Source organism: Cariama cristata, unplaced genomic scaffold (genome assembly GCF_000690535.1).
Source record: "Cariama cristata isolate BGI_N322 unplaced genomic scaffold, ASM69053v1 scaffold17577, whole genome shotgun sequence".
Lineage (NCBI taxonomy): Eukaryota > Metazoa > Chordata > Aves > Cariamiformes > Cariamidae > Cariama > Cariama cristata.
The window spans coordinates 21139-33998 of NW_009628540.1; the positions used below are offsets into that span (position 1 = coordinate 21139).

General features: G+C 54.8%; 1 protein-coding gene across 1 annotated transcript in view; it reads right to left on the reverse strand.

Annotated features, from left to right (window-relative positions):
• LOC104165283 (voltage-dependent R-type calcium channel subunit alpha-1E-like) overlaps positions 1-12860 on the reverse strand; it is a gene marked incomplete at both ends in the record, with an annotated part of 58677 nt that overhangs the window by 21132 nt on the left and 24685 nt on the right. Inside the window, 13 exon segments of the mRNA XM_009704861.1 lie at positions 63-173; positions 581-745; positions 937-1138; positions 1724-1861; positions 2297-2457; positions 3601-3697; positions 5710-5721; positions 9752-9858; positions 10206-10265; positions 10830-10959; positions 11506-11665; positions 12283-12459; positions 12658-12857. Of these exon segments, the coding sequence (XP_009703163.1) occupies positions 63-173; positions 581-745; positions 937-1138; positions 1724-1861; positions 2297-2457; positions 3601-3697; positions 5710-5721; positions 9752-9858; positions 10206-10265; positions 10830-10959; positions 11506-11665; positions 12283-12459; positions 12658-12857 (1720 nt within the window).

Sequence of the window (12860 nt, forward strand, 5' to 3'; positions counted from 1 at the left end):
TGATCTGTGTGCTGCCAACATCCAAATTAACACCTTCGTCAAGAACAGGAGCAGCCACTCACCAGGAAGCCGAAAGCGATGATCTTGAGGACACACTCCAAGGAGAACACCATGGTGAACGCAATGTTCAGGTACTTCAGGGCCAGCTCATAGGTGTATGGAGCAGAGTAGTACTGATGGAAAGGAGAGAAACATTGCTAGCCAGGAGGGAGGCGGCCTGCCAGCTTCTTGGCTGATGGCTGCCCCAGCGAAGACCTGTGATGGTCCATGTTCCTGGCCCTGGGTGCCTCAAGACCATCTCCTCCTTCCCCTCTCCAACCCCCTCCCATGACAGCTGCCACTCCTTCTAAGAAGGAAGCACAGAGTAAATCCAGATCTTTCTGCAGTAGTTAAGAAGTCTAGATCATTTGGGTCATCTCATTTAGGGAAGATCTCTCCTTCTGTGTTTCAAGTGACTATGCCAAGGGAATACATGCTCAGACTTTATCTCAAAGCATCTCCTAGAAACAACCAAAATAACCTCCAGTCCGATCCTGACTGATTCTCCTTCTCCCCACTGCCCCAAACAGGACAGGCTCACCTTCATCATCAGCACCACGGTGTTCAACGCTATCATGGCCATGATGGTGTACTCAAAGGATGGGGAGACCACAAAGTGCCAGACGCGGTACTGGAAGGTGTGCCGGTTCTGGGGCATGTACCGCGTGAGGGGCTTGGCGCTGATGGCAAAATCAATACAGGCCCTCTGGAATAAAACAATGTGCATCAGACCCTGGCCGATGGTGATGTCGGGGACGGCGGCTGCCACACTTCTTTCCTTCATGGGCCAGGCAGGCAGGTAGGTTTCTTACACCTCTTCAACATCTAGGGAGCTCCAAGCTCCCAAACTGCAAAGAACCCATGGAGACGTCCTCTTTCCCCCTCCCCAGACCGTACCTCGTTCTTCTCCAGACTGCACTCCTCCATCATTTTGTCTCCTTGCTCTTGGAAGGTAATGATGATGAGAGCCACGAAAATGTTGACGAAGAAGAAAGGGAAGACCACAAAATAGACGACATAAAAAATGGACATCTCCATGCGATTGCTGCGGCTGGGCCCACGGTCCTCCTCCGTCACATCCACCGAATGCTGCAGCACCCTGTGGGCAGACAGGTGAAGAAAAGCAACCAGATATATGCCCATCAGGACTGCCACCGTGAGACACTTCTCAGGGGACCCACTTTGTACAGCCAGCTCTGTCTGTCCACACTTCCGACACGCACAAGATAAAGCTCTGTCTTAATCTGCTTTACACGGACAACCCTTCTAAAGCGGCTACAGCTTGTTTTACAGTGCTTTGCCTGTGACCCTGATGGAAAATGGATTTTCCTGTGTGCTACACACAGAGGAAAAAAAATGCCCAAGATCACACAAGCACAGAGAGAGGTCTAGTCCTATGCTCATCCCTAAAATTGACCTAAAATACAGCTCAGGGCCACATAGGAGAAGGGATTATCCACTTTTCACTCCCTGAAGGAAGAAGCTAACCCCAACCACGGTCCCGGCCTCATATCGGGACTAAAAGCTCTCCTGTCCTGACATCATTTCTCATCCTTCCTCTCCTCCTCCCTGCCCAGCAGTTCCTCTCTCAATCCCCCCTGGGTGTAGCCAGTTATTAACCCAAGCACCCCAACGGGGCTGCGATCACCCCCATTCAAGGGGGCAGATGGAGCAGAATACTCACTGGGGCCACCCCTCGCCAGTGGAGACTGTGAACAGGGTGAGCAAAGCCCAGATGATATTGTCGTAGTGAAATTCATGGCGTTTCCATTCCCGGCACTTCACCTCCATCTTGTTCTTCTCATGGTCCACATAGTTGCCTCTGCAAGGTTGGGAGAGAGCAGTGACCTTGCTTTTTACGCTGCCAGACTATGAGACGGTGGCTTTACACCCTTGGGGCAGTGTGTGTGTGCGGTTGTGGGGGCACCTCTCCTCCTGCAAGGCTGGAGGGAGAAATGGGGAGAGGCTGGATAACAACTGGGGAGAAGCAGAGAAAGGGAAAGCAAAAGGGAAAAGAGGAGGAGGAAAGAGAACACGAGCAAAATATAAGGCTCTGCATCCCGCATCCCATGCAAGGATGCACAGCACTGACACAGCAATGGGGACAGGGCTCAGCCCATGCCATCCACCCCAAGAGACTATGGCCAAGAGCAAGTCATGACCAAGGACTTAACCGGGAACCATAGAAGACATTACCCAGCACCCTGCCTTTGCCAGAGGTGTCAGCAGCATTGGACCTACTGAACAGGGCACCTACATGCAGTCCTTCTCCGTGTCCTTCGAGCTGTCAGTGCAGTAGAAAAACTTCCCCTTGAAGAGCTGGACGGCAATGACAGCAAAGATGAACATGAAGAGCTTGTAGACAATGAGGATGTTGAAGACGTTCTTGAGGGAAGTCACAACACAGTCGAAGACGGCCTGCAGGAGAGGGCATAGCTCACCTTGGGGAACCCACAGTCTTGGCAAAGGGCAGGACCAAACCCAGACTACCGTGTGGAAAGACATTTCCCACTCCTGGTGGGGAAAGGAGGAAAGAGCTGGACCTTCTCCCAGGCAAAGAGCTATTTTATGAACAAGTTTAACACCCAGAGTACCTCCAGTACACACATAGACACCGAGCAGCCCCTGAGACAGCAGCAGGGATGGATATTTATATCCTCAATGTTCTCTGCAACCAGAGTAGCAGACAGAGGACCGCCCCAATGATGCAATTAGCAGCGCTCAAGACCAATTAGTAAACCCTACATTGTTTCACATCACCTCGAATAACAAGGCAGAGCAAATACCTCCGCCTGCAATAGCAGCACCTCCCCAGGCTGCGCTCTCAGCCCTAGTTCTCACAGCACTTTCAGAAAGAGAGAAATGTCCTTGTCCCTGCTTCATGGTGGAGACAGAGGTGTCCAGAAATGAACTGACATGGGCTGAATCCATCCACTGATCGGGAAGAAAAGCTGGGGTCAAAACCCATGTCTCTGGGGTGCTACCCTGGGTCTCATCCATCAGTCAAATAACCCCTTGTAAGAAAAAACACAGGGCTTCCTTGGTCTCTTACTCCTTTCTGGCTCTACACCTCACCAGCTAAGGTAGGGAAACCCATAATCCGACCTGCACTACACAAATAATCCCTCTACTGAGATGGGAAATGCCCCTTTGGTGCAACACCATGACAGCACAGCACCCAAAGACCCAGTTGTTTGCAAGCTCCTCTGGTGGGAAAGATCATGAACTTTGAGAAGAGATCTGAGCTCTCCCAAAGCTGGGGCAGCCTGTTTGGTCAGGAGAGCATCTCGGCTATGCTGCCTTGTGTCCACTCCGGCCCCACTTTCCCTGGCACATAACTCCAACACCTTGGAGAGATCCAGGCTTTCTTTTAACAACTCATTGCACCTCCAGATGTAAAGCAGCCTGAAGGGCGTCGCGTTTGAAAACAGGGCTTCTAAAACACAGTAAATGATTTGAAAGCTACTTGTTCATCACCATGCAAATCAATGTGCATGGTCCCTGCACCCACCAGTCCACGCTGGAGAAGACAGACGTAAGGCAGGAGATGGGGATCATTACCTTCAACTTGGGCAGTCGCTTGATGGTTTTCAGGGGCCTCAAGACCCGTAGCACACGGAGAGACTTGATGGTCTTGATATCCCGGCCTTTGTTGGTCCTACCACGTCGGAGAGAGGCACACGCACCCAAAAATGAAAGAGAGAGACAATAACCTTGCAGACCTAAGGTTGGATGCTCTGGGGTTTTCAACTGCTGACACTTCCCCCACCCCAGCATGCATGAGGATGGGAACAGGAGGGCCACAAACGTGTGACTGTTGAGCTCTCAGCCCACCTAAATGAGTCTCCTCCAACACACGCGCTGACAGCTGGCAGAGAGAAAAAATAAAACAATTCTCTCCTCCTCGGGATTAGCAACTTTCCCCTTCGCTGGGGAGCAATGACCTTAACGAATCCCCTTGTTATGGGAAGCAGTACGATGCCAGGGCTGGGGCAGGCGATGCAATGCTCTCCCTGAGGAAGGGCAGCTGCCCTCCCCACGTCCCCAAGCCATGCCACTCCACAGGGCCAGGAGGTTTGCTTCTCTACTACAGGCGTGTGCCATTTGCAGATGAGGTTTGCAAAAAGCCCCGACCATTGCAAATCGTTTTCTATCGTTACTACTGGTTACAAGAAATTCATAACAAAATGAGGGAGATGCACTCCATGGGGTCTACATGCAGGTGTCTCACAAAGGGTTCTCCGTCCTGGTTTAAACTGGAGATTCATGGTCCTTACATTCACCTAGGGAAGCACCTGCTCTGTGCTTGGTTTGTTCACACAAATGCTGTCTCTTACAGCTTTCTGCCTTATTCCATCAGCGCTACCCAACGTGGTCAGCCTGGTCCCCTCTCTCATGCATGTAACGTCTCAGCCCTCGCGTCCCTCTCCAGATCAGGGCTGCACTTGCCTCCACCCCAAGTTAGCTGAGGGAGGCAGAGCTTACCAGTAGAATTATTTAGACAAGCCCCCTCGTGACCCTCATTTCTTGAATATGATGATTAATCCCAAGCACATTGTCAGGGTTTTTTTGTTTCTTGTCTTTTAACTTAAGCCCATGGGCTTGAACCCAGGATGGAGCAGAGAGGTCCTAGTGAAGGTGGCACAGTTCGGATCCACCAGGCATCCTCAAAAAACGTCAAGGAAATAACTTGCAACACCAGATGCTCCAAATTACACAGCTCCTTTGTGAGGGTGAATGCAACAGGGAGCACAGTAATGGGCTTAATCATGAAAAGATGTAAACAAAACCACTGATTAATAGTGCTTCCTAGGAGCACAGCCCCACAAATGCATGGGCAGCAACTGTACAAGCAGCCCTGGGACTCACTTTGCACCTCCCGTCTCCTGTTTTTCTCACTATCAGGGCCTGGGGACGTGGCTGGGGCATCCAGCTCGCGGCTGGGGTGAGGATTTGAGGGCAGTGCTCAGCTGGGGCAAGCTGCCACCGAGGACAACAACTGCAGTGGTTTACATCGGCTGAGGAGGGACCTCTTCAGATCTCAGGAAACCTCCTGTGGATTTGCTTGGGATCCAAGAGGGATATGGGATACAGGGCTGGGTAACACCTAGAGGAAAACTGGGTCTTCCTGTGTCTACGGTTGGACTTGATGATCTTTGAGGTCTCTTCCAACCATAATGATTCTATGATTCTATGGCCGAGGCTGAGCTCTCCTCAGCCCCCTGAGCTTGGCATGAACCACATCGCATGTCCTCGGAGGACATCAGGGCTGAAGTCCCCATGGGGCACTTCAGTGCAGGCAAAGCCCCTGCCGGGGCAGAGCCTTCAGCTCTGTGGCAGATATCGCTTTCCCCATGTCCTGCTGCCCTGGATGTGCTTCACACCGTGTCTGGGTACTGCAGGGACACTGAAATCTGCAACGAAAGCACTCTCCTCCAAAGGCAAGGAACTGCATTGCTTGTAAAAAAAATCCCGCCTGCACTTTCCCGGAGCACATCACCTTTAATACATCCTGTGGAAACACAGGGGGGCACGCAGAGCAGCGCACTCCAGTCTCTGCAAATGCTCTTAAGGGTCAGCACGTGTGTCGGACAGACAGACACCCGCCTGCACCCATCCCTCCACGCTCCCCAGGGCAGCACCCCACGGTGACTCGACCAGCATAGTTACCCCAAAGCATTCCTGTCGGCGATCCAGCCCAGCAGCCACCAAACAGCACCAATAGAGAGAGAAAAAAAAAGAGAGAAGAGAGGAAGAAGGTAAGAAAAGCATCAGGTAAGAAAAAGAAGGTAAGAAAAGCAACCCTCCGCTGCCCCACACCTAGGTTGAAAGGCACGATGAGTAGACCATGTTGTGTCCTCCAGGATGGAGCTTATCTCCAGGGAGGGACTCATCCAGGGAGCCAGGAGCCCCTGCCCTCCCTGCTGGAGTTTTTGGGAGGGGGAAACATAGTGAAACCTCTGCTGCAAGAGGAATCTGCAGAGCGTGAGATGGTGGGGAACAGCAGGTGGGTGCGCGGCCCTCCTTGGCCAGAAGTTGGGGAGGGATCTCGAGGCTCAGCCCCAACCAGCCAAATGCAGGTGCCTCCGAGTGAACCTACCTGCAAGGCCACAATAGTTCCCATCCAAACAGGCTTACTCTGCTAAATCGCCCCCATCAAGAAATCCACTGACTAAGAGCCTGAGCTGCAGCGTGGGATCTCCTGCAACCCAACAGGACACCCGCTTGGACACGTCAAGGTGGTCCACAAGGTCCCTCAGTTGTAACCAAACCTCCATCCCTGCTTGAGCTGAGTCCCTGCCATGTGCACGCAGAGTGCTCAGCACTGGGGGCAAAGCCTGTGAAGTAAAACATTGCTTAAGAACCATAAAAATAACCCCAGACCCTGGCTGCATGTTAGCGAAACAGGTGGAAGGTGTGTTGGAAAAGTGATAGTTTAATTCTGCAGCACTTCTGTGATGGGATAGCAGACCTCTGTCCTGACCAGCCTCGCACCAGATGATTTTGCAGTACCTAAGAGTCCCTTTTGCTTCCAGATGCCGGTGCCGACAGGCACAAGGAGATGTTGCTCGGCAAAGAAAGAGGCACCTCCGCTGGGTACCTCTGGTGGAGAAACGCCTGCCCTTGCTCACCAGGTAAGACGACGAAGGCTACGCACTGACTGCTCAACCTTTCCACCACCCTTTCCATCACCCAGCCTTTCCCACTGCCGCAGGCGTAGGCATCACCGCCTCTCGGCAGCTCTGCAAAGCTGTAAGCTCCTCTGCGCCATGCCTCCTCCTCGGGTGCCACGGGAGGCCAAAGCAAGCAGGGTCTTTAGTTATGGTTCTGGTTATTTCAGCTAATTTAATTTGAACTCTTTGGGGATTTACGGTTTTATATTGGGCTTTTTATTTAGGCTGCATTTGGATTGACGTATTAGCTTTCCACGTAGAGAGCTACGGATGTGCCGAGGCAGCCTCTCGCTTGGGATGTAAGGGTTCTGAGGGGGCAGTGGACAAGCCCCAAGGGCACAAGAAGAGATGGTTTTATGGGTGGTCACTTGCTTATTGGTGATTTTGATGTGGCACCAACAGCCAGCAGGTGCTGGTGGCACCTCTGGACCAGCTCAGAGACCTTCTGTTCTGCCCATGGCTATCCAGGACCCCCACAGGAAAACCAAACCATAGAGGGGAGGCAAAAGGGGCAGAAAACCCAAACAGCATGGCACGTCCCAGCTCTTCTACTGGGAAGTGCTGGACCTGGTCACCAGCTGCTCTCAGCTACGTAATTGCCAGAGCTGCTCCGTGGGCATCACTTTGCCCACCCAGCGCCGTGGAGGTGAGGAGTGGGAGAGGGAGGACATGTCTCCCCCTGGCCCCATATCAAAGAGCTCATGGAGGGAGAAGAAAAGGAGATGGTTTCAAATGCCACCATCAGAGCTTTCCTCTCGAGATCAGGAGGGCAGGAGAGAGGGCGATGGGTTGGGACGTGTGTAGCTGGAAAACACGCTGTGGCCCAGGGCTGCGGTGGTGATGGGCTGCCAAGGGGAAAGGCAGGTGTTCTTACAAATGCTTCATAATGTATAAACCCATCAGAAATCACCGCGGTTCCTTTGTTCCCCTCACCCCCGAAGCCATGAGATCATCTCCTCCAGCAGGAGCCACCATCGGATGCGGGAGAGAGGGACAATCCTGCAGGTTTACATTATAAAGAGCCTTCATCCATGACACAAGCAACTCGATATCTACCCAGCTATAGCTACAAGAGTGAGCAGGCGACATAAATGCTTGCTGCAAACGTATGTGGAGATGCAAAGGCCTTCCTTCTCCGTGGGAGGGGGTTTGGTGCTGCAGCCGACGGGGGGGGCTCAGCCTCGAGAATTCAGCTGCCCCGTGCCCAAAGGGACCTCTCCTTCCCTCAGGAGGCTGGGTGGAGGTAGGCAGGTGGCAAGCGGGGACGGAAGGGGCACAGCAGCCTCCCCATGTGCTCAGTGCTGGCACATGGGGACCCTCCCGGCTCCAGGGGCCACCCCAGGAACCATGCCACCTTTGTGGAGTGGGGGCAAGGGGACAGTAAGCTCTGATTACGGTACTGTTAAGCAGTGGTGAGGATACCTGTCCACCCAGGAGCAGGCTGAGCCATTAACCTATGTTCCTTCAGCCATCAAAAAGTCTTGATGAAAGATGCCTTGGAAGGAGAAGGCTCCCTTGTCCTCCTAAAGCCGCTCAAACCAGCCAGCACATCTTCAGGCTGCTGATGCCCTTCAGCCACCACCCCAGACATGCTCTGAGGTGCTGCCCTGGCAGAGGAGGGATCAGTCAGACCCCGGAGATGCTTGATCCATTCTCATAGTGGCCTGAGTCGCCTCCCAGGGGGCTCAGAGCAAAGTCCCCAGCCAGCGGACCTGACCCATGCCCCTTCCCTATGCTGGGGTCTGTGGTAAGGCCCCTGCCCTGCCCAGGGGCCACTTCATCTGTGTGCTGAGCAAGCTGAATTCTCCTGTGCTCTTCCCAAGGAGAGAGCAGCAGCTGAAAGCAACAGGCGAGGAAGGGGGTGAGGAGGGTGAGGAAGGCAAAAGCAACGAGCCAGGGTGGGTGCGAGTGGGTGACAGCAAGGGGAAGGAGCTGCCACCCAGCCTGAGGTGAGATGGGAGGGATGGATTACGGGCTGTAATCCATCGAGTGACCTCAGGGCTCAGACCCAACCACCCCGAGAGCCTCACATGGTACCTGAGCTGTGGACAAGGACGGGGCTCCAGTCTGCGTGGCTGCCAGGCCACTCACCAGCACTAACGCCACCGTCGCCAGTGTCAAAGGCACAAAGAGAGAACAACAGCGTGACAAAGGAGTGTGAGCCTCTCCTCTCTTCTCCTCTCCCAACAGGGTACCGTGGCCCTGGGGACCAGGGGGTACCCCTTACCTGTGAGCATCACGTTGGCACCCACTCTCTGGGTACTGGTGCATCCCTCCCTGAGCTCACCCTGAACCACCTGCCCCAACTGGCAGCACAGAGGAGGGCAGAGCGGCATGAAACTCATCCCTGGATGCTCCTGCCCTCCATGGCACAGGCACCACAGACATCAAGCCACTCTGTAGAGGAGGACTCGCAGGTGCCACAAGCTCAGTACCGGAGCCCAATCGCAAGGCAACGCTCCGTGGGGATATGCTGCAGAGCAAGCACGCAGCACCCTGCCCTCGCCAGGATGCTGCAGAGGATGCGAGCACAAACCCCACCGGCTGCATCCTCATCCCTGCAGGCCTCTAGGGCAATGTTCCCCCTCAGAACAGAGAAAAAGTCACCGGCCGGGGGTACCATTTCCAGCACAAACACGTTCAGAGGGCAGCTCCACCTTTTGCTGTCTCTGCGCGTCCCAGGATACGTAGCAAGTGTATAACTCCAACTCTGCCACTTAGGTATTTTTTCCTCTCTAACAGCCCCTTCTGCCCTCTTTCAAGTCCACTTTCACCACCAACCTCTTCCTACTACCTCCAGCTTGCCTTGCCTTGCCTTGCCCCTGCCTGCTTGCTCACCAGCATTTGGCAAACAAGGAGAAATAAATGTCTGGAGCAGCCACGCATCGCTGCCAGGAGCCATCCCAGAAGCAGAGCAGAAGGGTGCAGAGAAATAAAAAGAAAAAAACCAGGGTCTATTAGCCATAGACCATAGTTGCATCCTCCTCCCACCCTGGCCAAGGGAAGGCAGGGAGCCAACAAGGACAACAGCCACTTACGCCAAGGCAAAAGCCACCAGTGCTCCCACCACCACGATGAAATCCAAGATGTTCCAGAGGTCTCGGAAGTAGGAGCCGTCTTGCAGAATCAAGCCCTGATCAATCATCTGGAGGGGAGAAACAGTGAGCAAAACAGGCAGGGAATGAGCAGCTCGGCTATCAAGTGGAAGCGGCCACAGGTGGGATGTGCTGGGGGACAGGGACACTGCTGGGGAGCAGCAGACCCATCCCTGTGCCCTGGTTATATATCAAAGAGCATCATATTTTGTGGGAGTCTGGAGGCTGATAAAAGCGGTGCTGAGCACTCTCGACTCCCACTGCTAAGGACTTGGCTTTAAGGTCTCCATCATCCAAATTTAGGACCAGAACCAAACACCTGAGCTATTTCCCACCCCCTGTAAGGATGTTGCAGGACTTGGCACCCTCAGCGCAGCCAGCCTGCAAGGGCTCTCACCTTGATAACCATCTCGAAGGTGAAGACGCCGGTGAAGACATAATCAAAATACCTCAGGACCTGCAGAAAGAGGGCATGGGTGCTCTGCAGCCACTGCCAAGCAGACGGGCTCACTTGTGCCCACCCAGACCCCATTACCACCCCTCACCGGGGCTCACCTGGCTCAGGTGCAGATGAAGGGTTGGTTTCCTTGCCCCAAACCCAACCTGTTCCCTAAGGGTTCAGGACAGCTGTAAACCCAGCCTGCGCAGGCAGGAGGGAAACATTTCCCATGCATGCTGCAAGCAGCTCTGAAATCGTGCTGCGAACCGGAATCATCCTCCCCCCTACCAGGGACTGTGCTCATCCACATCTCCCCAGTTTAAGCTACTTTACTGCTGACAAGGTGCCCTGGTCTGCTCCCCAGGCTCTAAACCCCACGTGTGGGAGGCTGAGAGCAATTTCCAAGGTTTATAAAGGAAGGTGATGGGGAAAATGTCCGACCCCGTGCTGCGGTGCAGGTTCTGACACTGGCTGCCCTGATCCATGTCCCACATGTGCCCCACCATGGAAGCTAAAATCCTACAAGACCTCTGCCTACATTGCCTTTGGGATGGGGGGAGCGGGGCAGAAGTTTTCAATCACTTTGTTACGGTCGGAGTTGGTGAGGACGGGATCCTCCGCCGCGAGGGCGATGCTGCTGGCGGCGATCACCAGGAGGATGCACATCTCGAAGTAGCGCAGGTTCACGATGTAGTGGCAAGCCCTTCGCACCCTGCGGGGAGACAGCCCGCACCCTGGCCTGTAAGCCCCTGGCATGCCCCAGGCATGGCCCACGTCCAAAACCCACCCCACATCGTCGGCTTCCAGGGCAGAAAGATGGGCAGCAAAGTCTGAGGAGCAACACAAAGGAGCCCAAGGATGGTTTGGGTGTGCTGACCGCCTTGCTTGGCTGTCCCACCCCCCAGACACCCCACAGCCAGCCAGGAAGAGGCCCTGAGAAACTGGGGTGCTTATTCTTCCAGGCTGCTGGAACTGGGTAAGAGCTACGGGAGAGCAGAAAACTGCAGAAAAATGTAACAAGCAGTGAATAAAAATGACAGCTAGCAATCAGGAGTCGAGAGAGAAAACCATGCGCATGGGTGGCACAGAAGGAGAGCGCTGCCAGGGCTTGGGGAACGCCGTGCCTGGTTAGCCAGGCTCTTTGGCAACTATTCAGTCCCCTTCCCAAGAAGATCCCCTGCTTTCAGTGGTGTCCAGGGGTCCTTCCCCTTGCAGCCCTCCTCAGCCCCGGACTCCTACAGTCCAAAAAATGTCTTACGGGTTGGTGGTGCTGAAGATGAACATGGAGCTGTGCGGCACCATCGCTTTGCCCGTCTCACTTTTCTCCTTCTTCCGCTTCTTCTTCTCCATCTCCTCTTCATCCTCTTTGGTCTCAGCCTCCTTTAAGGGGCTGGCTTCGCCGTCTGTCTTGTTGCTAACTGCAGAAAAGCGAGAGCCTTTGCCCGGCCTTGCACCCAGACGGCACCCTGGGGTGTCCCTGCCACCCTGGGGAATGCAACCCCCCCTAGTTTCTGCTTTACATCTCCGTGCCATTACCGGGAGAGGGACCAGAAGGGAAGAAAAGACACGAGCTGCTGGGATGAAGCAGACGACACGGGTTTTAACAAGGCCAGCTTTCACGGTGCTGTTTAATTAATAACACCGTTTAAAGCAGCTCACCTTGACAGCGAGGATGCTGTTAAGGGGTTTGGGCGGCAGCGAGCTGGGCGGAGGCTGCGGATGTGTTAGGAAAAACAGGGGATGCGAGTGTTTTGCCTGGGTGGAGAGGAAGGGGGAAGGAGGGATCAGGCGAAGGGGCGGGTGGGATGGAGGTGAGAAAGGGAGAAGCTCTCCAAGGCAAGGTGGTAGATCAGCATTGCATTCAGGCTCCCCTGCCAGACTGGAGTGCTGGAGGGAGGTGCTGCAAGGAGCAGCAAGGAAAGCCCCCCCGCCAGTTGACGGATGGGGATAGGAAAAGCCGTGCAAACGGCTTTCCGTCCCTGCAGGGTCCCTGAGGGCTGGGAGAGGGGCTCAGGAAAGAGAGACGGGTCCTCACTCTGTACCACAGCGGAGTCGTGGACATCGATCATGATGGTGGTGCTCTCCGTGGCCTTCTCGGTGTTGGGGGTGATGGAGGAGAGGTCGGGCTCGCTCCGGCTGACCGTACGGCTGGCCTCCAGCAGCGCTTGCTCACTATGCTGCAGTCCTGCTCCATCAGGCTGTCCGTCTTCCCCTGGGGGGGCTCAGGTACCGCTTGTGGGGGGCTCCCCTCCTCAACGGTCCCGACCAGCTCGGCATCGCCAGCAGGGACCCCATTTGTCCTGCAGAAGGGATGTGGGAGAAAAGAGATGTGAGGAGATCGGGGAGAGGACAAGAAGCTGTGGGAACTGCAAGATGCCTTCCCCGGGTACCAACCTGATGGGCTCCCCACTCTCCTCCGGCTCCCCCTGAATCAGTGCCTCTGCTGCGGCCACGTCCGCACACCGGTCCCCATCCTGCGCCCCCTCCGTGGGGCTGGCCTCCTCCAGGCCCATCTCCTGGCTGGCTGAGCGGCTTCCCAGGGTGCCGGCCGGCTCCTTCCCCTCCATCCGGGCTCTGCGGTGCCGGCTGCGCCGTTGGCTCTGCCTCATCCTG